This window comes from Bos taurus, chromosome 22, assembly GCF_002263795.3.
Source record: "Bos taurus isolate L1 Dominette 01449 registration number 42190680 breed Hereford chromosome 22, ARS-UCD2.0, whole genome shotgun sequence".
Classification (NCBI taxonomy): Eukaryota; Metazoa; Chordata; class Mammalia; order Artiodactyla; family Bovidae; genus Bos; species Bos taurus.
The window spans coordinates 42,528,421-42,556,115 of record NC_037349.1 but is presented as its reverse complement, the minus strand read 5'-3'; the positions used below and the strand labels follow the sequence as shown (position 1 = coordinate 42,556,115).

The following is a 27,695-nucleotide window of genomic DNA, read 5'->3' as shown; positions in this document are numbered from 1 at the left end:
TGGCCCAAGCTAGGCCAACCATATTCTTTCTCCAGGAAAGGAGGAACTGCGATTCAGGCATAGACTGTCAGCCTCAGCATTATTCTGAACTGTAATATGTAAACTCAAGATAGCCATATGTGACTGAGAAGTAAAGAAAGCTGGTGCTTGGAAGAATGGAGCAGATAGGAAGAAGTAAACAGAGATGGGGTGTAGGATACTGCCTACCTGCCTCTCTGCTTTCTAGTTCCCTATACAGATCCCTCCTGAGGCCTGGCTGCCCTTGGCTTCCAGGGTACAGCCCTGTATTCTTATTTAACAAATCCTTCCTGTCTGTTTCACTCAGATGAGAGAGCTTGATAATGAGAAGCATTTAGATAATGAGTTGTACTGTAATAACTAAGATGCTGAGGGTGGTTTTCAGTAAATTCCTAGTATTTAATAAACAGTAATAAAGTGATATTGAATTATATGGATAAACTGTCAATAGTTTATTTAATTATTTTTAAAAACCCATATAATATTATATATATTTCAAAACTTGAATTTAGATACACTTATCTCTAATGAGCCTAATAAAATAAGGTTCTTCTATATTGACAAATGACTTGTATCAATGACATTTTTGAAATAATGAAATTATTTTGAGATTATGAACTTTGAAATTATGAAAAAGAGAACAGCCATTTGAACTCATATAAGCTATCTTGATGAACGTAAAAGCATCAGGTGATACAAAGATTTATGTCTAAAATGCACTGAACATCAAGTACCTATTAAGATGAAATATCCATGCAAATAGAATAATACTGAGTAAATGAACACTTAAAGAGAGTTTGTTATGTTGCCAGGAAATGTGCTAAGGATTTTTCATATATTCTCAAAATACAACTGAGGTAATTATTATGCCTGAATTACTTTGACTTAAAGGACTTTCTCAAAGTCCCCCAGCTAGTAAAAGGCAGAAGTGCCATATAAATCTAGTTATACTATTAGCCATGACAACATAGTTTGATTAAGAAGAGTAGACTAAACTAAACTTCTAACAAAAGCCAACTTTGCAAGCTCTTCAGAAGTTTGGAAAACAATTTTAAGAAACCAAGAAAAATGGACAGTCAATCCCTAAATAATCACCCATGGTGGATTCATGTTGATGTATGGCAAAACCAATACAATACTGTAAAGTAATTAGCCTCCAATTAAGATAAATAAATTTAAATTAAAAAAAATTAAATTTAGCTTATTAATGATTCTTACCGGGGGTTAGAAGGAGAAGGTGGGTTCATTTCTTTCTGATAGTGACGGCCCTGGTTGACAGGCTGTAAAAGACAAAACATTTCTGAGACAATAATCAGCATAATGCTCTTTATGTATCATGCACTCTCACTACTTTAATTTTTTTCCTGAGAAACAACCTGCAAGAAGGTTTATTTTACAAAGAGTTGAAGGTTGTTTGGGAGATCCAGGAAGTAACAAAGTGGTATATGAGGGAAAGCAGAGGTTATTTTAATGGCCAGTCACTGGATTAGACAGCATCTATGGTGTAATTAAAGTTCATGTGTGGAATTCTCCTCTTTGTGGAGTTTTTACACTGCTAACAAAGGTTGCTCCTTTGTTAACAGTGTAAAAAAACCAAATGTCTCCTGGAACTAATGCTGCAGAGCAAATATCAGCAATAGACTGGAGACTCAGAGATATGGAATATACATATATTTATATCTCAATGTTATTAAATTTGCAAGGATAATATCTATTTTCATTATTAGATACAGCATATACATATATTTATATCCCAATGTTACTAAATTTGCAAGGACAATGGCTATTTTCATTTTTGGAACTGTACATATAAATCTTAGGTCAAGGCAGTCAGTTTCCCCTAGCATAAGAGAACCTCAAGCATTAATCACAGAACCGAAAGAACTGACTGATACCAATATTCAACAAAAATATGAAATCGGAATTTTCTCCTCCATAAGAAATCTTTAAGTTACTACCTTTTTCAAAACATCGCTAAACAACTACATTTCATGTAAGCCTTAAACACTTGCCTCCAACGCAACTCGATGTTTTTCCTTTGTTCTATAAAGGGAGAAAATTCCATTATATCTGATAGAATTCTTTTTGAACATCTCCTCAAAGTATTTCTTTTATGTGGTTAGCAACCATGTAATTCTAATATGAAAAGCAAAGAAAGCTGTGGTACATATACACAATGGAGTATTACTCAGCCATTAAAAAGAATACATTTGAATCAGTTCTAATGGGGTGGATGAAACTGGAGCCTATTATACAGAGTGAAGTAAGCCAGAAGGAAAAACATAAATACAGTATACTAACGCATATATATGGAATTTAGAAAGATGGTAACAATAACCCTGTGTACGAGACAGCAAAAGAGACACTGATGTATAGAACAGTCTTATGGACTCTGTGGGAGAGGGAGAGGGTGGGAAGATTTGGGAGAATGACATTGAAACATGTAAAATATCATGTAAGAAACGAGTTGCCAGTCCAGGTTCGATGCATGATACTGGATGCTTGGGGCTGGTGCACTGGGACGGCCCAGAGGGATGGTATGGGGAGGGAGGAGGGAGGAGGGTTCAGGATGGGGAACACATGTATACCTGTGGCGGATTCATTTTGATATTTGGCAAAACTAATACAATTATGTAAAATTTAAAAATAAAATAAAATAAAAAAAAAATTCTCATTTCATTACAATTTGGAATTTGGTATACATTTTTGAATTGCATTTGAAGGACTTCTGTTTTTTCCTTACTTAATGGGGTTGATGTTAAGGTTTTCTCAGCCATAATGTGGCCCCACAGTGTTGACCCCAGCTGAAGAAAACAGCGTGGCAATGATGCCTGTAGGTAAAAGGCACATATTCCTTATTTTCCACATATTCCTTAATTTAATGGGTCCTAAAATATTAATGACATGGGTGATGGGAATTCTTTAAACCGTCTTTCTCTATAAATAATCTCTTGGAAGTGTTTCTTTAAATCAAACACCCTGTCTGATAATCACAGTCAGTTAGCCTATCTGTGATGCACCATGAATTTAAATGTGCTCAGATACTTTGGTAATTGAACCAATATCAATACATCACCATTTCAGTAATAAGAAAAACAGCTGGGAGAACAGTAGAAGGAAAAACATATCATAAGACATATTTGATCTCACTGGAGAAATAAGACTTCCAGCATTCTGCAAGTAAAATTTAGTACTATGATTTAGGCTTTATTATTTCACAGCAAAAAAGGAATTAGTAAGCAAAGGGCCTAACAGGTTCTCTAGACCAACTCACAGTGGTGTAGAAATACTCCCAGTAATATATTCATTAGTATTCATCCAGAATTTCAGCTGTACTCAGGCCTCTACTGAATGGATCTCCACCTATTTACTTTTTGAAGAATTTAAATAACTCTCTAAGTATCACAGTTCTGCTATTCAGACAAATTTCCATTTTCCTAATTTTATGCTGTTAATTCTATTTTATACTGTCCCTACATTCTGGCCCCTAGTGGGGCCAGAATTTGAACCCATCCAATCTCATTCCTCATTTTCCCTCTTAATCAGTAAGTTGCAGGGCTTAATCTAGCTCAGAGGTTCACTTAAATCAGTAAATAAGTTTTGCAAAACAAATATGACAAACTCAGTTCAGTTAATGGCAGGAACTCCCTTCTTCCAAATGACTCACTCCACTCTCTGGAGAATAGAAATGGTTACAGAACGCTATTTGGTTTGTGACTGAGTTCTCACTTAGACGATACAGACTGCCCTTCCATGTTTGCTCATGTTTCTATAAAGCAGACACAATGATACAAGGAGTAAAAAAAAATATACTAACAGAAAAGATTCACATTCAGTGATTTTTAAAGTGTAAGAAAACAGAGAAATAATCAGTGTAAACTTTTTGAAGTAATAAGGACTACTGACATGAATAGACAGAAAGGTAAATTTTAAAAATCCAGTTAAAAATAACTGCAAGGTGGTGGAACCAGGTCTGAATACCCAATTCTTTAACTTAATTTTTACTATTGAAAACTAAGTTTTTACCTGCAAATGTTTTATTCAATAGCTAATTTAAATTTAATAATAGCATATCATGGTAAAGCATTCTGACTCATACATGCAACTGTTAAAACTGACATAAACCCCAACTGCTAATGACTCTGTTGGGGAAGGATCCAAGTCTTGCTTTCAGGGGGGTACAATACAGAATTGGGTGGCCTCAGTTCCCTCTATGTACATGTCTTCTAATTTCATAATCACGTTCAGGGACAGGAATGGATTATGGCAATGACGCAGCTAAAAAACTCCTTTAAGATATTCCAGTTGCCATGACTTTGTTTTTAATGCTTTCTAAAGGCAGAGCTTTCACTTCAATAATGTCTTTTTGTTTTCCCGGCACACATCAGAATGGCCTAATTGTTTCTAACAGCTCTCTGAACATGATGGGGGTGGAGGCAGGGTAACAGATGAACTGTCTGAAGCCAAACATCCCCATCCACAAATGGAATAGATATGTTTCTGTACATGTGCAGCAGTAAATCATTTTCGACTACTTCTAGGTAGGGAACATTCCATGAAAGCACCAGTTAAAAAAAAAAGATCTTTTTTTTTATTTTGGAATTCAGCAATAAGCAGCACAGGAATAATAATGAACACCTATAAATGACCAGTCCATGGAATTCTCCAGGCCAGAATACTGGAGAGGGTAGCCTTTCCCTTCTCCAGGGGATCTTCCTAACCCAGGGATGGAACCCTGGTCTCCCGCCTTGCTTGTGGATTCTTTACCAGCTGAGCCACAGGGGAAGCCCTACAAATAACCAAGACAACAACAATAATAGTAGTAACCGATATTTATTGAGCACCTACTCTGTGTTAAATCCTTGTTGGACTTCCCTGGTGGCTCAGAACGTAAAGCATCTGCCTACAATGCAGGAGACCTGGGTTCAATCCCTGGGTTGGGAAGATCTCCTGGAGAAGGAAATGGCAACCCACTCCAGTAGTCTTACCTGGAAGATCCCATGGATGGAGGAGTCTGGTAGGCTACAGTCCGTGGGGTCGCAAAGAGTGGGACACAACTGAGTTACTTCACTTTTTCATTTTTTTCAATTTTTCACAATTCTATGAAATAGGATTAACAACTGCATCTAAAGGGGGAGGAATAGGACTCTGTAAGCATTTCTGTTCTCCAGAGCGTGGAGTGATCATTTGGAAGAAAGGAGTGTTAACCTAAGGTCATGCCAGTCAGGAAATAGTGGGGCCATAATTTGAACCCATCCAATCTCATTCCTCATTCTCCCTCTTAATCAGTAAGCTGCAGGGCTTAATCTAGCTCAGAGGTTTACTTAAATCAGTAAATAAGTTTTGCAAAACAAATATGACAAACTCAGTTCAGTTAATGGCAGGAAGAAAAAGTGGTCCTGAAATACATGTATTTGATATATGTAGGACTATCTCCTTACCATAAATTAAATTCATTTGATTTCATTCTTATGACATGTAACTATATATTTATTTATTTTTTTTTTTAATTTATTTATTTATTTATTTATTTTTTTTATTCTTCCAATTTTATTTTATTTTTAAACTTTACATAATTGTATTAGTTTTGCCAAATATCAAAATGAATCCACCACAGGTATACATGTGTTCCCCATCCCGAACCCTCCTCCCTCCTCCCTCCCCATACCATCCCTCTGGGCCGTCCCAGTGCACCAGCCCCAAGCATCCAGCATCGTGCATCGAACCTGGACTGGCAACTCGTTTCCTACATGATATTTTACATGTTTCATTGCCATTCTCCCAAATCTTCCCACCCTCTCCCTCTCCCACAGAGTCCATAAGACTGTTCTATACATCAGTGTCTCTTTTGCTGTCTCGTACACCGGGTTATTGTTACCATCTTTCTAAATTCCATATATATGCGTTAGTATACTGTATTTATGTTTTTCCTTCTGGCTTACTTCACTCTGTATAATAGGCTCCAGTTTCATCCACCTCATTAGAACTGATTCAAATGTATTCTTTTTAATGGCTGAGTAATACTCCATTGTGTATATGTACCACAGCTTTCTTATCCATTCATCTGCTGATGGACATCTAGGTTGCTTCCATGTCTTGGCTATTATAAACAGTGCTGCGATGAACATTGGGGTACATGTGTCTCTTTCCCTTCTGGTTTCCTCAGTGTGTATGCCCAGCAGTGGGGTTGCTGGATCATAAGGCAGTTCTATTTCCAGTTTTTTAAGGAATCTCCACACTGTTCTCCATAGTGGCTGTACTAGTTTGCATTCCCACCAACAGTGTAAGAGGGTTCCCTTTTCTCCACACCCTCTCCAGCATTTATTGCTTGTAGACTTTTGGATCGCAGCCATTCTGACTGGTGTGAAATGGTACCTCATAGTGGTTTTGATTTGCATTTCTCTGATAATGAGTGATGTTGAGCATCTTTTCATGTGTTTGTTAGCCATCTGTATGTCTTTTTTGGAGAAATGTCTATTTAGTTCTTTGGCCCATTTTTTGATTGGGTCGTTTATTTTTCTGGAGTTGAGCTGTAGGAGTTGCTTGTATATTTTTGAGATTAGTTGTTTGTCGGTTGCTTCATTTGCTATTATTTTCTCCCATTCTGAAGGCTGTCTTTTCACCTTGCTAATAGTTTCCTTTGATGTGCAGAAGCTTTTAAGGTTAATTAGGTCCCATTTGTTTATTTTTGCTTTTATTTCCAATATTTCTGGGAGGTGGGTCATAGAGGATCCTGCTGTGATGTATGTCGGAGAGTGTTTTGCCTATGTTCTCCTCTAGGAGTTTTATAGTTTCTGGTCTTACGTTTAGATCTTTAATCCATTTTGAGTTTATTTTTGTGTATGGTGTTAGAAAGTGGTCCAGTTTCATTCTTTTACAAGTGGTTGACCAGATTTCCCAGCACCACTTGTTAAAGAGATTGTCTTTAATCCATTGTATATTCTTGCCTCCTTTGTCGAAGATAAGGTGTCCATATGTGCGTGGATTTATCTCTGGGCTTTCTATTTTATTCCATTGATCAATATTTCTGTCTTTGTGCCAGTACCATACTGTCTTGATAACTGTGGCTTTGTAGTAGAGCCTGAAGTCAGGTAGGTTGATTCCTCCAGTTCCATTCTTCTTTCTCAAGGTCGCTTTGGCTATTCGAGGTTTTTTGTATTTCCATACAAATTGTGAAATTATTTGTTCTAGCTCTGTGAAGAATACTGTTGGTAGCTTGATAGGGATTGCGTTGAATCTATAAATTGCTTTGGGTAGTATACTCATTTTCACTATATTGATTCTTCCAATCCATGAACATGGTATATTTCTCCATCTATTAGTGTCCTCTTTGATTTCTTTCACCAGTGTTTTATAGTTTTCTATATATAGGTCTTTAGTTTCTTTAGGTAGATATATTCCTAAGTATTTTATTCTTTCCGTTGCAATGGTGAATGGAATTGTTTCCTTAATTTCTCTTTCTGTTTTCTCATTATTAGTGTATAGGAATGCAAGGGATTTCTGTGTGTTGATTTTATATCCTGCAACTTTACTGTAGTCATTGATTATTTCTAGTAATTTTCTGGTGGACTCTTTAGGGTTTTCTATGTAGAGGATCATGTCATCTGCAAATAGTGAGAGTTTTACTTCTTCTTTTCCAATTTGGATTCCTTTTATTTCTTTTTCTGCTCTGATTGCTGTGGCCAAAACTTCCAAAACTATGTTGAATAGTAATGGTGAAAGTGGGCACCCTTGTCTTGTTCCTGACTTTAGAGGAAATGCTTTCAATTTTTCACCATTGAGGATAATGTTTGCAGTGGGTTTGTCATATATAGCTTTTATTATGTTGAGGTATGTTCCTTCTATTCCTGCTTTCTGGAGAGTTTTTATCATAAATGGGTGTTGAATTTTGTCAAAGGCTTTCTCTGCATCTATTGAGATAATCATATGGTTTTTATTTTTCAATTTGTTAATGTGGTGTATTACATTGATTGATTTGCGGATATTGAAGAATCCTTGCATCCCTGGGATAAAGCCCACTTGATCGTGATGTATGATCTTTTTAATGTGTTGTTGGATTCTGATTGCTAGAATTTTGTTAAGGATTTTTGCATCTATGTTCATCAGTGATATTGGCCTGTAGTTTTCTTTTTTTGTGGGATCTTTGTCAGGTTTTGGTATTAGGGTGATGGTGGCCTCATAGAATGAGTTTGGAAGTTTACCTTCCTCTGCAATTTTCTGGAAGAGTTTGAGCAGGATAGGTGTTAGCTCTTCCCTAAATTTTTGGTAGAATTCAGCTGTGAAGCCGTCTGGACCGGGGCTTTTGTTTGCTGGAAGATTTTTGATTACAGTTTCAATTTCCATGCTTGTGATGGGTCTGTTAAGATTTTCTATTTCTTCCTGGTCCAGTTTTGGAAAGTTGTACTTTTCTAAGAATTTGTCCATTTCTTCCACGTTGTCCATTTTATTGGCATATAATTGTTGATAGTAGTCTCTTATGATCCTTTGTATTTCTGTGTTGTCTGTTGTGATCTCTCCATTTTCGTTTCTAATTTTGTTGATTTGATTTTTCTCCCTTTGTTTCTTGATGAGTCTATGTAACTATATATTTAAAATCAAAGAAAATGTTTTGCCACATTGCTAAATTTGGGACAACATAAGATAAAACAGACAATCCTCTAAGAACGAGAAAAGTTTATTTCATGAGGTGACTTTCATAGTCATTAAACACAGAACAACTCGCACGTTTTAATATTTTCTCCTGACAGCACAGATATTACACTGACTTCAATATTAGTTTTCGTATATCATTTCTATAGCGGTATAAAGAACAGCTTGCTCATCTGATTTATCTGCAGCTTAGCACAATCAACCACTTACTGTTTTTAGTTCAGGAAGATTAAAAGAAAACTCATTATACCCAAAGAGAGCTAAGAAGTTAATGAATCTGTAGATCAGAAAAAAGTAAGACCTATTAACTAGAAAGAGCCTGAAATGCTAGTATATTACACATTGTACACATAGCAGCCAGCAACCATCATGTAAAACACTGATAACGTTTATGAGCCAAGGAATGGAACAGATCCTAGAAACTTGGGACCTTATCCTCTGGGTGGCGCTGTTGCTATGCACTAGAGTCGGGAAAACACCACAGATGAAATGAACTGCCACCGAGCACAAGAAGCTCTGCTTTTCCATGATCAAGCTGCTAGACGTTTTGGGGTAAGGGAGAGAAGTGAAGGCTAAATTAAAGAACAGGAGATAAGATAATCCTGTCATGTTAAAAGGTAAAGGAAATATTTTTCTGTTGTTATGTTAAAACTATGAAAATGACAAAAAAATGTTGCAAGGTTAATCAAGACCATAAATAACTTGTCTGAGAACTTCACCATATGCTTGCAATTTTATTAAGTGCGTTTTGCCTCGTTTTTCTCCAAATATTATGCTCTGCAGTATGCCACGTTGATGGATGCATGCGACGATTTTTTTTTTTAAACAAGCTGAGGAGACTTATGTGCTTGATATTAGGTCACGGGAAATAACTTAGAGGAACAATGGCTTTGAGGCATCTGCTTACAAAGTATCACATGAGGCATGCTTTTCTTCAATTTAGATTAGAGGCGGGACAGAGAAATAACAAAACACTGGAACAATGAGTTAAGTCAAGCTCTGAGGGGTCAGTCTGAATGCTAAGCTCACATCAAAACAGGCACACTAGAACCTCAGCCCACCCTTACAGCCTTCAGTGGTCACAAAAAGAGAAAATATCCTAGGAATCTTTTCTGATCACTCACGTGGTCTTTTGAGGAGAGCATCTTTGGGGGAGCAGCAAATTATAGTTAGTGTCAGCTCATTATGTGAGGCACTAAGCACACACACTCCGAGTACGCAATCAATTCCCACCATGCCCACACAATGAAGGGCCTCTACTATTCCCAGTTTATAGGTGATCATGCTAGCAAAAGGCAGAGCTGGGATTTGAGACCAGGTTGGCTGACAGAGTCTAAATTATTTTGGACGTCACTTTTTCCATTAACAGCTATTCCTCTTCCTGAAAAGGAACCGTATACCACATATACATACACACACAGACACACACACACTCCTCAAGACATAGCTTTATGTTCCTATCAATCAAAATCCTTCACCAAAATAAAATTCACTTAAGAATCCATTATAACTAATTCCTAGCTCTCTTCCAAAGGCTGCCTAGAGCCCAGTTTTTCAATAAATCTCACGAGGGCTACTCCTAACAGAACCCTCCAAAATTGATTACTTGCAGCCTGGTTTCCACAGAAGTTGAAAAGTATTGTTTTAATTGAATTTGGTTCTAAGTTAGAAACTTTGAAAAATTTGTCTGTCAAATGCCAATGGATTTCTCAGTAGGTTTGATTTATTTAGCAAGAGATGCCTACAAAAGCCAATTTGCTATGAGAAATATGGTTACATTTAATTACACTTTTAAACGATTAACTTATTATATCTAAACACTTTTTAAATAGTACATATTACTCTGAACTGCACAGATGCTGAGGAAAGCTGAGAAGCCAAAGCTTGTAGTAAACACAACAGACTTTACTAAAGACTTGTTTTACTCTCTGTAGGCTTCCTGGTTTGACTGCAATGTGTATGAAATCATTAAGTAAAGATGCCAAACTGAATGTGACCTGCCTAAATCTTCTTTAGAGGGAGATTTTTCCTTTTTGTGTGTATTTAATATCCATTTATTAAATCTTGAATGTAAAATACTACCAGCATCATTCAGGACTTATTTATGCAAAGTACAGCTGATGTTTATTTTGGAATTTTGATAAAACTACCTTACTTTAGAGTAAAAAAGGAATCTTTTCATATTATTGACTGATTTACTCAACCAAACAACTAACAACCAGTGCTGACTGAGTGTGACCTCATGCTAGGCCCTGTGCTCGGCACAGTCCTGCCTTCAAGGAGCTCACAACCAGGCTCGAGGGATGCTGATGACAGTGGTTACCTGATGTGGTAAGTGCTATCACCAAAGATATTGGGAGCCAGAGAAGAAAGAAAATAATTCTATGCAGGAGAAAGGGTTTCATGAAGATGGGACATTTGAGTTGGGCCTTCAAACACAGGAGTGTTCAAGGTATAGAAGAGGGAAGGAGGGTCTCCAGGCAGAGAAGAGGGTATGGGTAATGGCATGGCTAACAGAATGTGGACAAAAGGCAGGGCCAGGATGTGTGAGCTGCAGTGTAGCTGGAGTAAGCAGCAGTGTTGTTGGGTCAGGGGTGGGCAGTGATTATGAGGGAAGCAAAAAGTCATTTCAAGTCCTGTTTGAGGTGATGGAGAAAAAAAGGCACCAAGAGGAGGTAATCTTGTTAAAGGAGACAATTGGTTCTGCTCCTTTTCAGAACCTGGAATTCCTTTTCTCCTCTCTTTATGTGATGAGCTTACACTCATTCTCGAATCCTGGCTTACCTGCAGCCTTCTCTGTGAAAGCATCCCTGAAACCAACAAGTAGAATTAATTATTCCCTCGCACGTGTTCCCTCCTCTCTTTATCTTATTATCATTCTCTTGTTATCATAATAATGATATCTTGTTATCACTCTCTTACAGTGAGCTGTTTATCTCCAATATGGTGAGTATCTCAAGACTTCTCAGTTCAGTTCAGTTGCTCAGTCATGTCCAACTCTTTGTGACCCCATGGACCGTAGCACACCAGGCCTCCCTGTCCATCACCAACGCCTGGAGTTTACTCAAACTCATATCCATTAAGTCAGTGATGCCATCCAACCATCTCATCCTCTGTCATCCCCTTCTCTCACCTTCACTCTCCCAGCATCAGGGTCTTTTCAAATGAGTCAGCTTTTCGCATCAGGTGGCCAAAGTATTAGAGTTTCAGCTTCAACATCAGTCCTTCTGATGAACACTCAGGACTGATCTCCTTTAGGATGGACTGGTTGGATCTCCTTGCAGTCCAAGGGACTCTCAAGAGTCTTCTCCAACACCACAGTTCAAAAGCATTAATTCTTTGGCACTCAGCTTTCCTGTCCAACTCTCACATCCATACATGACCACTGGAAAAACCATAGCCTTGACTAGACAGACCTTTGTTGACAAAGTAATGTCTCTGCTTTTGAATATGCTCTCTAGGTTGGTCGCAACTTTCCTTCCAAGGAGCAAGCGTCTTTTAATTTCATGGCTGCAGTCACCATCTGCAGTGATTTTGGAGTCCCCAAAAGTAAAGTCTGCCACTGTTTCCCCATTTATTTGCCATGAAGTGATGGGACCAGATGCCATGATCTTAGTTTTCTGAATGTTGAGCTTTAAGCCAACTTTTTCACTCTCCTCTTTCACTTTCATCTAGAAGCACTTTAGTTCTTCTTCACTTTCTGCCATAAGGGTGGTGTCATCTGCGTATTTGAGGTTATTGATATTTCTCCTGGCAATCTTGATTCCAGCTTCTGCTTATTCCAGCCCAGTGTTTCTCATGATGTACTCTACATATAAGTTAAATAAGCAGGGTGACAATATACAGTTTTGACATATTCCTTTTTCTATTTGGAACCAGTCTGCTGTTCCCTGTCCAGCTCTAACTGTTGCTTCCTGACCTGCATACAGATTTCTCAAGAGGCAGGTCAGGTGGTCTGGTATTTCCATCTCTTTCAGAATTTTCCAGTTTATTGTAATCCACACAGTCGAAGGCTTTGGCATAGTCAACAAAGTAGAAATAGATGTTTTGCTGGAACTGTCTTGCTTTTTCAGTGATCCAGTGGATGTTGGCCAAGGGCAGACAGACTGAAAACCACCTCACAGAAAACTAACCAATCTACTCACACGGACCACAGCCTTGTCTAACTCAATGAAACTATGAGCCATGCCGTGCAGGGCCACCCAAGGCGGACGGGTCATGGTGGAGAGTTCTCACAAAATGTGGTCCACTGGAGAAGGGAATGGCAAACCACTTCAGCATTTTTGCCTTAAGAACCCCATGAATAGTATGAACAGTATCTCTAGGGTGAGTAAAGACTTTTTTGTATCCCCAGCACAATCCACAGAACATTGTACCACTCAAAAAAAATGTGGGATGAATTAATGTGGGACAGACAAGCTAGGCTGCGGTGAGTGTTAGCATGGAGATAATCCTGGCTCTTGTGACGGAAAGGAAGCTACCTCTCTCAGTGAGCCTGGAGAAGGATTACAGAAGGCTTTGGAGCTGAGTCTTAAGAGATAAACTGGTACAAGGTACAAGGATGCGTAAAACTGCCTTTAGCGGATTACCACTGGGATTAAAGCATGGAGAGAAAGGTGGAGAGCAGTGAGAGATGATCCTGGAGAGAGGGGCAGGTCTCAGATCATGGTGGGGGGACTGTGTATGCCAGGATAAAGAGGCAATGAGGAGTTACAAAAGGGCTTCATGTAGGGATGAGATCACATCAGATGTGGTCTTTAGAGAGACAGCCAGCATGAATAATAATGACAACTAATCTTAATTTATTAATTGCTTATCATGTCTCAGACACAGTGCCATGTGTTTGACAAGGTCACAGCTTGGATGTGAACCTTGGCGATTTGACTTCAGAGCCTATGCTCCTAACCACCACGCTATAGTGCTTGGATTGCAGGCACCTTAGTACTAGGAAATTGATGAGGGAATTTGGATAAGAAATGAAATACCAAAGCTATGGTATTAGATGAAGGAAAGTGAAGTCACTCAGTCGTGTCCTACTCTTTGAGACCCCATGGACTGTAACCTGCCAGGCTCCTCCATCCATGGGATTTTCCAGGCAAGAATACTGGATTGTATTGCTATTTCCTTCTCCAGGGGATTTTCCCGACCCAGGGATCAAACCCGGGTCTCCCACACTGCAGGCAGACTCTTTACTGTCTTGGCCACTTTTGATGTGAGCATGGTATTAGATAGGGAGGGTTAAGAGGTAAAAAGGAGAGGGGATTCTCAGGATTTGACGACCAATTGGATGTGGTAAATGAAGGGGTGGGAGAAGTGGAGACGTCTTTCAAATTTCTGGTTTGAGTGTCAGTGTGGAGGATCAGTGTGGAGGATGGTGCCATCACTGTGACATAAGAAAAGCAGGATATCACTGTGATGAAGTTATGTCTTCTTCCACTGCTTCTTTTTCATTGCCCTGGTACAACTTCTAAAAAGAAAATTATGAGCTCCCAGAAAAGACCATAGTAGTTCTTGTAAATTGCTCTATTTAGACTCTATACGAGCAACAAGATGCAGAATTCATTAAGGAATGCAATTTTCCATTTGTTGATAGTTTCAATATTGAAATAGACTGAGTTTGATGGAATAATAAATATATCTTACAAATACCAAAGGTAGGTTTTTTCAATTATTTTCTCTGTCTAAAAAAATAGACTGTTTTCAATTTCTCATTTGGTCAAATAGAGGGGTTATTAAGTTTATTACCAATGGTTATTTTCAGCTGTAGACTTTTAGAGTGAAGTAGTTGTGATGCATGGGGACTTCAGCCCTTGCCACAACAGGACAGTGATGGGGACATGGTATCCTGGGCAACTGAGAGTTCAGCCTTTTCAGTCTTGAATAATCACTTTCCAGCTTGCCCTTTGTAATGCTGGGTCTCTGAGCTACTTCATGACAGAATGGGTTTGTTCAGGAGGCCACTATTCTCTTTGTTACTATGGTTTAAATGGCTGCTAAGAAATATTTTATAAGAAAGGCAGTATTTCAATTCCACTGTAAATTGCATTGGCAAAAATCTGCAACTTACTCTTCTGTTCTTAGCTCTGGCTATCAGGATACTCTGAGTAACCAGTACACAGGGGTATGTTTTTCTGGGTGGGTAGGTACTCTCTGGGACCATGGTTGCTTGGTGTGTTATGTATGCTTGATCATCCAGTTTAATGAAAGCACAGCTAAATAAGGCAAGACCAACTTGGACGGTGGTCAAGGTGGTAAAAAGAACACTAAAGAAAAACTAATATAATTGCCCCCACCACCCCTAATCCTTAGAACCAATTTGTATTTCTCATCTGTGATTTGGAAGTTCTCTCCAGAGTAGAAATCTCAACTTCTGCTAGATATTCATAGCACTCAGTTGACAAATAAGTCACATATCAAGAAGTCCTTATCATGGAGGCTAGAAGCTTAGAATTGAGAGTCATGCCAAACTAGTTCTGTGTCACTCTACTCAAGAGTCTGTTTTCTCATCTGAAAATGGGAACTCAATAGTGCTTACCACATAGGATAGCAGCAAGGAGTAGTGAGAAACACAAGGCCTAGTGTCAGGGCCTCTGAGATTTCTAAGAGCTACAAAGAAGGTGGAGATCCGGAAAAAAAAAATTACTTTAAAATAGAAAATGAAAATTGAAAAATTGATATTTAACTCAATACTTAAAACATAGCTTATCCACTGTTAACTACACTTAAACTAACCTTTATGTAATTTTATATAAGCATGAACCAAAGGTGCACAGTTTTATATTTCCTTTCAAAAATTGTCTGGTAAAAAACTATATTTACTACTGGATTTGAAAGTACATTTTAATATGTTTGATCTGATGTTGAATGTAGCATTATAAGTAAATGTTTGTTCGGTCTATGGAGATCTTAAATGCTTTTAGGTCTTAAAGAAATGGCAGCTCTAATTGCCATTATTATATCATGATTTTATTCTTCTGCCCCATGACATTTCTTAGACTGTTCTGTGAATGTTTCTGCCTTGTCTTTTCAATTAAACCATAAGATCCATGAGGATTGTACTGAAGAATAGACGCAGTAAAATCACTGGGCTTTGTTCTGGGCTCTACCACTGAGCAGGTGTGGAAGCTTGAGTCCAGAATTTAGTTACTTCAACTGAAAAACAGGCAGACTGTGGCCTGCTTCAGGTCGCCTGCTAGTCTATAGAAAAAATGAAGGGCTGCATTTAAGAGTGCTTTAACCGTATAAACATACAGGATAGTATAAGCTGCTGAAGCACTTGCAATGCCTCTCATGGCCAGAGACACAGGGAGGAGTCAGCAAAAATCCGGTGACTTCCAAAAACGTTTTTTCTGCCACTGTATCCAAGCCATACTTGGTTTAGCTATAGTCTCTTCCTTTTTGTTCATTCATTTAACGGATACTTTTAAAACACATATTGAGCCTGTTCTATGTGCCAGGGCTTGTGCTAGGGAGCTGAGAATGCAATGAAATACCTAGAGTCTATAGTAAAATTATTCTTTTTCTTTCATTTTCATGTAGGGTTTTATATCTCACCACACAATTAACATACATTATCTGAAGGTGCAAACTAAGTCACTTTAGTAGTGATACTTTGCAACCCCATGCACTGAAGCCTGCCAGGCTACTCTGTCCATTGGGTTCTCCAGGCAAGAATATGGAGTGGGTTGCCAGGGCCTTCTCCAGGTGATCTTCCCGACCCAGGAATCGAACCTAGATCTCCCGCACTGCAGGCAAGATTCTTTATCGTTTGAGTCACCAGGGAAGCCCATTATCTGAAGATAAATAAAATAATTTAAAACAAGACAATGCCTCCAGTATTACAACACTATTTCAGAACAGTTTTCATGGGAAGTGTTCTCATTCAGCCCTACTTTTCCCAGGCAAGGCTGGGCTTTGTTACGGAGAGGCTGGATCCCTGATTAAGGCAGTAAACAGAGTTGCAAACCCCTGGACTCACCGGTGGCAGGCAGGAGTTCCACGTGGTTGTGTCGTCGCTGCTGGTGCTTATGCTGACGTTACAGTTGTCAACCTGGGATGCGCTCAGGCCATAGGGAGCCCCAGTATCCTCCAGTTCCTCATTCTGTTGCCGCCGTAGGCTGGCGAGCATTTGCAACTCAGATTCACTAATCTCACTGGGCTGATAGTTTCTCCAGTCATACTCCTGACCAAGAGAGAAGAAATTGAAAGAGCAATGAGTCACTTGGCCTTTCTTAATTTTATGGGCTTCTGTGAATGCTACTCTACAGCCTTAAGCCCTACAGTGGCTCCCCACTGACAGAGGCCCAGATCTTTAACAGGCCTTTATATGCCGCCCCTGCCGGCTGCCTCATCATGTCTCCTTCTCCTGACGTGCCGGCCACGCTGTCCTCTATTCAGGTCCTCAAAAGCGTCACACCCACTCTTGCCTTAGTGCCTGTGCACACGCCATTTCTTGTGTGCGAATGCCCAGCTGTCCTTTAGGGCCCAGATTATGTGTTTTTCTTCAGAAAAGCTTTTCCTGACAGTTCAAAACTGGGTCAGTTCCTCCACATTATGTGCTCTCAGAGAATCTTACAGTGTACATTTTTAGCACCATCACAGCCGCAGGTACCTAACTGGTTTTGGAGTCCACAGGTAGTGTGTGAGTGCTACAAAGGCAAGCTCCACGACTGTCTTACTTCCATTGTATTTCTCACACCTGGAGCCCAGCCAGTATTTGAGGACTGACTAAATAAACAAAAATTCAAAACAGCTTTTTGTAAAAGAAAAAATCACCTTCCATAAAAATGTCTGGTTTATAAGAGAATTGACAAATTTCATCAGTGTGAACACTAGGACCAAATAAATTCAACTAACAGTAAGAATGAAGATAACTAATGTTAAAAGCCACCAAATAAAATATGAACTGAAGATGGGAACATGTAAGGTCTGAAAGCCAGAAAGACCTCAGAGCTACCATAAACACTTAAATTCATATGGACTTTACTATACATATGTAATCTGTCAAGTCTACTACTATAAATCTTCAGAGCTAGTATAAATATTATTTCAATGTATAGGGAAGAAAATGGCATATGGAATTTTCAAACCTCTTCCCTTTTCTCTGGCTTAAACCAAATTTGGTAGCTAACATTAACTTCAACATTGCTGAAATGTTAGCATCACATATGAATGAGCAGTGTGATTTACATCCAGGACTGGCATACAACTTGAAAACAAACTTGAAATATTTTTGTACATCTGGAATCAGTGATAATGCTCAAAAAGTTTTTCCATGATACATAAGACATTTTAAGATATTCAAATTTCTAAATTTGTTTTCTTGGATGACTCTTTGAGATAGCTACTGTCTTTTCTTCTGCCTCATCAGGATGTAAAAGGTTAAGAAAATAACAATTGAAAAAATTCTTAGTGTTTCTATGACACTAAAAGCTTTTTAATAAAGCATTATCATCATCATAACTTTGGGGTTATGAAAGCCTGTGATCTAATAATGTGATGTAGAGATTTTCTGTGAAGTTGAAACTCACTTCAATGGAAACTCACTTAAATTCTTATAGTTCATGGCTTCAGCTGCTTGACACCCTTAATGGATGTCATGAGTAATGAGTCCATGAGCATTTAATATGCTTAGAGACTTCTTTGAATAAAACAGATATTACAAGAAGAAAAACAAAGTTTATATTCCCCAAAAAGGCACTTTAAAAAGGGAAAAATAAAAACAATTTAAATTCAAAATAAATAGGGGGGTAATAAACAAAAAGATGCCCAACATCACTGTCATTAGAGAAAGCAAATCAATACAACAATGAGGGACCATTCACATCCACTGGGATTGTTATAATACAAAAGACAGACAGTAACAAGTGCTGGCAAGGATGCGGAGAAACTGGAATCCTCACACATCACTGGTTGTGATTATAAAACGGTGCAGCCACTTTGGAAATGTTTGGTGGTTCCTCAAAACATTAAACATGGGCCCTGGGGCCAGCAATTCACTTGCTGGGATATATCCAAGAGAACTAAAAATATACATGCGTACAGAAACTTCCATATGAATGTTCATTAGCAGTATTATTCATAATAGCCCAAAAGTGGAAACCACCAAATGTCCATCAGCTGATGAATGGATTTTTGTTTATCCATACAATGGAGTATTATTAGCCATAAAGATACATGCTACAAGATGGGTGAATGTTGAAAATATTATGCTAAGTGAAAGAAGCCTGAGACAAAAGGTCACGGATTATATGATTTCATGTATATGAAATATACAGAAAAGGCAAGTATACAGAGATAGAAGGGAGACAGGTGGTTGTCCAGGGACTGAGGAGAGACGGAATGGGCAGTGATCTCTAACAGGTAAGGGGTTTCTTTCTGGGGTGATGCAAATGTTCTGAAAGCAGGCTGTGTTGTAGTGATGGTTACAGAATGTCCTGAATATACTAAAAACTTCTGAACTTTATGGTATATGAATTAATTATTATTTTTTTTTTTGCTAACTCAATGCAAGACTTTATTTAGAAATATACAGCGAGCATGAAGGAGTGCTGGATCTAGATATATGAATTAATTATAACTCAATTGAAAAAAAAAAAGTAGTTCAGTAATCAGATGTGAAACAAAGACTAGCCATTTGACTTTGGGGTCAACAGTAAACACATGACTTTCTGCCCTTCAGTTTCTCTGTCAAGAAGTAGAACTGAACATTCTGGCATGTCGCGTGGTGGTGGTGTAGTTGCTCAGTCGTGTCCAACTCTTGTGACCCCTCTGTCCATGGGATTTCCCAGGCAAGAATACTAGAGTGGGTTGCCATTTCCTCCTCCAGGGGATTTTCCTGACCCAGGGATCGAACCTGGGTCTTCCGCATTGCAGGCAGATTCTTTACCACTGAGCCACCAGGGAAGCCCAACATGTCACACAGGTATGCACTGATGATACATGCTTTTAAAATGAAAAAGGAAACTTTGTTTTCACAATTTTTATTAAGAATAAAACTTTTATATGTACTTAGTATGATTAATTCAGCCATTTTATTTATTTAATCTACAAGCCTGAGGTACAACCTTGGGTGCTAAGACAGAAAAACAAGAGCTAACGGGCCAGTGGTTAAGCCACACAGATCTGAGTCTGGGCCCTGGTTTCACCTTTTACCAGCTGTATGTGATTGGGAAAATCACTTTATCTTTCCATGCCTTCGTTTCTTCATCTGTAAAATGGGAGCATAGTATGTAACTCGTGGGATTTTCAGTGTACTAAAATACTGAGTACCAAATGCTTAGCACAGTACCTGACTAACAGCTCTACTAAGTGTCTCCAAATTGATGATTTGTGCCCTGTTGTTATTATTCTTTCCTCTCATTTCCTCTGGCCCTTTTCACCTATTCTGTACTATGCTAGGACCTAGGAGCATAAAGAAAATGAGACACATCTCTGTTCTCATGGAGCTCACAGTCTAGAAAGGGAGAGATAACAGGTATTATAAACTGGGTGTCAACACATATATATGGGATCTAGAAAAATGGTACAGATGAATCCATTTTCAGGACAGGAAAAGAGATGCAGACATAGATAACAGACATGTAGACACAGTGGGGAAGGGGAGGGTGACACAAATTGAGAGAGTAGGATTGACATATATTTATGTCAATTATATATATTTTGTACAAAATTACAGAGCAATTATGCTTCAATTAAAAAAAATCAGGCTATTATAATGTATCATCATCAATACTACAACAGAGATGTGACTAAGATGCAACTGCCCAGCAAAATTAGAAAAAAGCCTCACAAAACCAAAAGTGAGCAGAGACACCAGGGTCATGAATAGAGCAACTGGTGGCGGAGAGATAATTAACTTAGTCCCTTGATGTATTCTTGATGTGAAATCTCTTGAACCATTCCAAAACCCCAGAAAAGGCTAAATAATTTATATAAATATAAAGGCTTGCAATAAAGTCTTCACATTAAAGTAGACCCAGCACAAGATGTCATCTAACTAAATTATGCAACTCCTAAGAGGCAAAGTGCCTTATGTAATTCCATCTCTGAAAGGCTCAAACTGTTACGTATTACCCAATTTTGTCTCAAAATATCCTTGTAGGACAGAGGAGAGACAATATCAATCAGATTTATTTTAGGAGCAGGTAATGGGCTTGGGGCTATATAATTCAGCTGTGCTTAGATTCCCAGGCAAGTCCTTCCCTTATAAAGCCATTCAATCCATTCATTTTCATTGATCTTTTTTCAGACAGTTTTGGGAACGTAAGTCTGTGAAGCTACAAAGGTTAAGATGTGGCCCTTGCTTTCACAGGTTTTACAATCTAGGAGGGATAAAGAGTTCTAAAGAAATGAGTATACAATAAGGAAACATATACTGATGTATGGTATTAATAATCACACAGAGTTTTGATAGTGATTAAAAGGAAAACCGGTAACTTCAGCAAAATGATAAGACACAACAAATAAAAATAATCTTTCAACTTGAAGCCCTCCGCTTAATCTGTCTTCTCAAGATTTTAATGTGGAATAGCTTAATTGAGCAAACTTCTGCCTATAGAATCTGTGCTAAGAACCAACTCTACTGAACTGAGGGGGACACAAGGCTGAGTTTACAATGGTGGTGTAGAGGCAGAATCAGACATGGCCATGGGTTAATAAAATGAGATGACCAACCTCCTATTTTACATGGATGGGAGAGTAATAGAACTGAGAGAAAATTGGGTCATTATTCTCACTCTGGAGCCTGTAACATTTTCGAGACTCTGAATCAGGTTTGCATTGTGACAGTGCCTGATACCTAGGACACAGGGGACATCATGTTGTAAAAACTCTTAGTAAAAGCTCTAACAAGCAATCTTCTTTGTATTCTTTTAGTTAAACCAAGACTCGAAAGGCACTACTACTACAAAAGGGATGGTGGCTCTTAGGATATGAAAGGTAACATGAGAAAAGGTAGATATACCAAATAGTCTGGTGTTTCAGAAAAGAGAGAGGTCATTTCCTGTAGGATCAGGCATCATGGAGGAGATGGTCTTTAAGCTTGGCATTGAAGGACTGATTGGAAGCATGATAGGGAAGCCTACTGTAAGCATCAGGCAAGAAAACATGGGGCAAGCTAGACATATGGAGCTCATATTCATAGAAAGCACTATTTACTTAAATATATACTGTTTTAGAAATGAAATCTATAATACTGTTCCAAAGTAACAAAGATGGAAATACCTAGAATTTAACTTAAATCTTATAAGACCAGATGGCTTCTACTTCCCTGCCCAAGTCTTATTAAAAAATCTAGGATTCTATCACAAGACATAATTTTAATAGCTTCCAAATAGAAACTACTCAAATGCCCACCAACAGTAGAATGGGTAAATAAATGGTATGAGAGCCACACAGGAGGGTACTATATAGCATTGAAATGAGTGATATACTGACTCTTATAAAAGAAATGCTGAGCCAGAGAACCCAGACGTAAGGGAGCATTCACTGGTAAAACCAGTCTTGGCGGGTAGGGGGTAGTCCTGAGGGCACGAAAGCACAGGATAGTAACAGGAAGGGAGGACAGTGGGGCTGCTGGGCAGCTGACACTGTTTTCTTTCTTGATTCAGATGATGATCAGTTCCTTCAGTTTGTGAAAATCTTCAAAGTATGTGTTCATGATATGCATATTTCTTTGTGAACAAGAGCACAAAAGTCTGAGAATCAAAAAGAGATTTCCTAAGAAGTGATTAGTTATTACTCACTGGCACCTTACTATGAACTGTATCAGTAGGAGGAAAAAAGGCAATTTTCCTTTTGGGAGTCAGTATCATGGTAGTTTCAAATTTGTATTTATTGTTAAGAGTTTAAAAAGATATAATTAGAAAGTTTTGGAAGTTTTTTTGAACTTCAACATGACAACAAGAAAAGCAGAAGTCCATTTTCCAAAACTAATTTTAGATTTTAATTGGCATTTGAAGATTAATCTCCTCCTGACTGCTATTTGCAGACAGTGTTTAATCTCTACACTGACATTTTTAATACTAATAGCTGACGGTAAATTAGTGTTCTAGGACATCTCTTCTCCAACGAGCGCTCCTTGGAAGACTTGTTTCAAATTCCTAAGCTACTTATCCCACATAAGAGTTTGCTCTGATTCATTGGGGGCACTGGCCGACTAACAACAGGAATGAAGAGAAGACAGAAGCCACAAACGTGAGCTGTGAGTGGCACATACTTGAACACACAACTCATTCGCAATATATGGTAGCTTTCACCATGTGTCTTCACCATGCAAAGATATAAATCAAAACTTAAAGACCAAGCCACAGTACAACTTGAAAAACTTTGCTAAATGTAAGAGATGCAGTGTCAACTTGCACAGTGTAAATCAAGAGTCAGGCTATCCAAAAGAACCAACTGGTCTGAACCTAGAACATGTTTTACGCTGACAGCATTCGCATGGACACAGGCATAACCAAACCCAATGATGCCTCTGAAACGTCTGTCACAAAAATTTTGGCATGTGACCTGGAGACACTCAATCCATACTTCATTATTCAGGAATACTAATCTCCCAAAATGTCTTAGGTAAAGAATTCTTGGGTAATTAAATCCAATAGTGCTAAAATTCCTTGCAAAGAGATAACTTCTATCTTGTATATGTGGCTCTCCTCTCTCTTTTGTTTGGCATGAAAGGATTTAAAGAAAAAAAAATCTTTATATTCATGTGCTAAATTTGTATAGAACAGTCTTTTAATCCATGACCTAAAAAGAAATATACTTCCATACATTTCTGCCTTGGTAGTCAGCTTGCTAATTTTCAGAAAGAAATCTCTGACAAACACAGCTGTGCTCTTATTAACGTTAAACAACTGATAAACAATTTTTAATTTTCCAGCATTTAACTTCTAAGTTTTAACAATAATAGACTAGAAGGAATCTACTAACAGCAAATTGAAGAGGTTTTATATTATGCCCAAGGATATGCCATCTACAAGGTGATTGTAGTTTTGTACACTGAACAAGCATAAAGCCATTCAATAAATGGTAGTTTAAAAATTATTTAAAGAATCAAAAGGAAAACAATAAAATTTCTTATAGAGATGAAAATAGCAGAGGTAAGACAATGGATGCTTCTGGAATGGGAAGATGACACCTTTAGATAAGTTTGAACTGTTTAGAATATACAACTGGTTGTAAAACAGTAACGACAGATAAACCAACATCTGCAGTATCTGCACATTAAAATACTATAAAGCTTTAAGTGGCAATAGAAGTTAAGTTGCCACCTGATCACAGAATTTTTTCAGTGGTCTTTAACTAGGGGTGATGGTCCAGTGTGGTGGGAGTTACAGGCTTTTCTGGCCAGAATTCCTGGGTTTGATACTCTGCCTTGTCACTTATTATATGTGAACAAGCCAAATCTCTCTCCTTCCTTGTCTGTCAAAGAAGTAAGTCCTCTCAAAGGGGGAGATGGAGACTGGAGATAGTGTGGGACACCCGTAGAGAGCCTGGCACACAGCAAGTACTCCTGATCTTTAAAGCCACCCTGCTGGATTATGGGCTAAATGTTCTACATGTACTCATTTAATACTTAGAACACCCATGACAAATAAATATTGCTATTTTTTCCAAGTTTACACATGACATAACCAAGGTTCAAAGAGGTTGAGAAATGTGTCTGGGTCACATAACTAAAAAGAAGTAAAGCTAGGACTCAAATCAAGTCTGACTGAGATCAAAGACCTCGATCTCAATGTGCTTAGAAAACAGCCTAGTATCTCTTGCATATAGTGGGAAAATGACAAATTTATTTAATTTGCTCCTCTTTAGAATTAGGAAAACCAAGACATCAAAGAAGATGGATTTCTTCCATAAACACGTAACTAGCAGGATGCCATCTAACCCTTAGCATTAGAATATTGGAGAACTGACGATGAAATGCCAAAGTGTGCTGGTTAAACCACTAATGTCTTCTCATTGATTCATACTTCTGATAGTCTCAATTTTTGCCAAGACTTTCTAGCTACAACTTCTGAAACTTTTGAGAATTTGAAACTGCTCCTCTTTATCAAAGTAAATGGCATGTTGTTTGCACAACTACTCAGAAATGGAGACATAAACATATCCTAATAACTTCTGCAATTCGGTATCATCACCTGGATCTTAACTGTAATTCCGTTTTAGATTATTTTAACACACATCTACTCGAGACCATTTTGCCCTGGTGAACAACTAAATTAGACACTAGATACAAAGAAAGTGAAATAAACAAACCACACTATATATCAGTCAGACTGAAAAATATTCAAAAAGAAGGCAGAGGGCTAGAAACGCGTTCCACCTGGGAAATTTCTATGTCTAATTCAAATACTTCTACTGGTGACACAAATGTTATTTAATCACCAAATTCTGTAGCTTCAGCAATATCCCCAGCAATACATTGACAGATAAGACTGAGATAATGACCTTTTTTTTTTCGGAGACAAGGAAAGAGTGCAGCTTCAACAAAACATCAAACATCAGACTCTTTTCCCAAAGACTATAAATTGGCAGGAATGTCCAATTTAATAAGTGAAACTTTCTTCCCATGGATAACACTACGGTTTATGAAATGCTACTAGTCCTGCCCAAGTTCAGTTTGCTCTATCAATCATGAAGCTACGCATCTCCAATTCAGCTCTGGGAACATGGCAGGCACACTGAGGGTGGTCTCTGGGGGAGGACTGGAGAGATACCACAGCCCGCTTCTAAACAGTTTTCTCTCTTCAGTGTATCCTTGAAAAAATATCAACACATTACCTAGCAGAATTAATTTACTCATATGTTAACACTTGATTCAACTATAAGCAAAGGACAAAAAGCATATATAGTCATCATTTACTGAACAGTCTCAATAATTAGTTTTGAGAATTTGATTTGAATTTGACAGGTTCTAACTACTCAGAAATAGATATAAGAAAATACCCTGTTGGATTATGGGCTAAGTGTTCTACATGTACTATCTCATTTAATACTTACAAAAATCCTGTGGAATAAGTATTGTTATTTTTTCCAAATTTACACATGATATAACCAAGGTACAAAGAGGTTAAGAAATGTGTCCACGGTCACACAACTAAAAAAAGCAAAGCTAGGACTCAAATCAAGTCTGGCTGATTTGAGCTGGGGCTCTGAACCATGGTGTCCCCTGCTCCTGATTTATCTGTTTTGAAGAATGAAAATGTGGGTAGATATGACATATAGCCCTGATTGGGGAAGGTCTTAAAGGCTGCAAGGGGGAAGGCTCAAGGCAGCATGAGGTCAGTGGGTACCTATGGTGGAAACTGCTGCAGGAGGGAGAGTTACCCCTAAGAGAGTCTGCACAATTGGACCAGGATGATGTTTGATATACAGAGTTACCTGCCCCCAAGACAGGTGTTTTGGAACACTGGAATACTGCTGTTGATGAAGCAAGTCAGGGGTCAGAAAGACATTTATGAATTCTTCAAACAATGTGGTATTGTTGGAAAGACAACTGCAAATGGCATACTTGAATGACAAATTCAAAGACAGACAGATGGTTTCACTTTGAGCAAAGGGTACCTTAGAAAATGCAAATATTTATGTAATGGAATAATGCCTTTAGAACTTTAAAATAACTTACAAATTTATTTTCTTCTAAGTTTTCTAAGCATAAATTGCACTGAATAGCAAACTGTTATAACTTTAAAAATATATATGATATTTTTAGATATAGATAGATATTCACTGCTCCAATACTGGGACTCAAGTTATCAGGGAGGCAATTAATCCTTTTTCATTATCCAAAAAATGACTTGAAAATTAAAAGAAAAATTTGCTCACATTATATCACAGCCTAAAATATCTTTTTAAAAAAGGGCCTTTCCATAATTCAGTTGATTTTCAAAAATGGAAATGTGAAAATTAAGCTCATTATATATGATTCATTTTAAAATGTTTTCTCTATAAAAGTCAAGCATTTAAAAAAAAATACCTGAATTTGTGATTGGTAGCATATTTTGTCTTTCTTATGAAATAATTCTTCAGTAAGCTCTAACATTTTCTGGAACCACAAAGATTGCTATACATGTCTTGTTTACTTGTTTTAAGATGCACACAATGACATCTGCAGGTTTAAAATGATTCATTCAAAATTATTTGAATGCAGTTATACATGTGGAAAAGTTTAATTACCAGCTATATATATGACTGCAATATTACCCAGAGGGCTGTATTTCTTTCTTAATTAAAAATATTTGAACTTAATAATAGAGAACTCTATTAAAATATGAATAACACATTGCCAGAAAGAAGTTTACCAAGCAGTTAGCAAATTAGTTTCAGTAAGTGTTCCTTTAGAATTACTAGTACTCTTCCGTATCAGGGGGATAGGAAGACAATTTCCCTGCACCTCCTTCTGTAAGAGCCTTTTACTGTTGCCATAAAGTTATTTCACGTCAGCACTTTCAGAGAGCACAGATTTTAGAAATGTCCATTTACAGTTCCTGATTGTGGTACCCTGATGACTAAGTTGATGACTCAGATACATCCAATCTGCTACAGCCCAGACTGACACAACTATCTGACTGTTCAAGTTCCAAACTTAAGTTTCCTAGATTCTTAAGAATCCTAGATTCTGCTTCCTTTTTCTTACATCCTATCAGTGCTACACCCAGTTATTCCAGTAATCTGCTACTTCTCTTTATCTCCACTCTGAACTCCAAGAGTACTGCCTCAACTGCCCTCGCTGCTTCTATGTCTGCCCTACTACATCTACTCTGGAGGAAGCCAAAGGAGACTGAATATAAATGTCACTGCCTTGCTTAAAAACCTTCAAAGACTTACCACTCACTGCGTTTGGAATGAGGGCCACTCTCCTCACCATGTGCTTCCTGACTTTATATGATCTGGGCTTGTTTACCTCTCTGCTCTCATCTTCTTCTAATTTCTGCCTGCCCATATGTCCCAGCTCCAGGAGCCTCTTTTATTCCTCAATGATGCTCATTTCAGGAGCTTTGAACCTACTAATCCTGATGCCTAAA

At 38.0% G+C, this 27,695-nt stretch overlaps 1 protein-coding gene across 6 annotated transcripts in view; it reads right to left on the bottom strand.

Annotated features, from left to right (window-relative positions):
* CFAP20DC (CFAP20 domain containing) overlaps window positions 1-27,695 on the bottom strand; it is a 270,326-nt gene that overhangs the window by 60,602 nt on the left and 182,029 nt on the right. For all 6 annotated transcript variants that reach the window (XM_059880049.1, XM_059880048.1, XM_059880047.1 and 3 more), the window contains 2 exons: window positions 16,646-16,849; window positions 1,237-1,298 (listed from right to left, as the gene is read on the bottom strand). In XM_059880049.1, coding sequence (XP_059736032.1) covers window positions 1,237-1,298; window positions 16,646-16,849 — 266 coding nt within the window. The remainder of the gene's footprint in view (window positions 1-1,236; window positions 1,299-16,645; window positions 16,850-27,695) is intronic.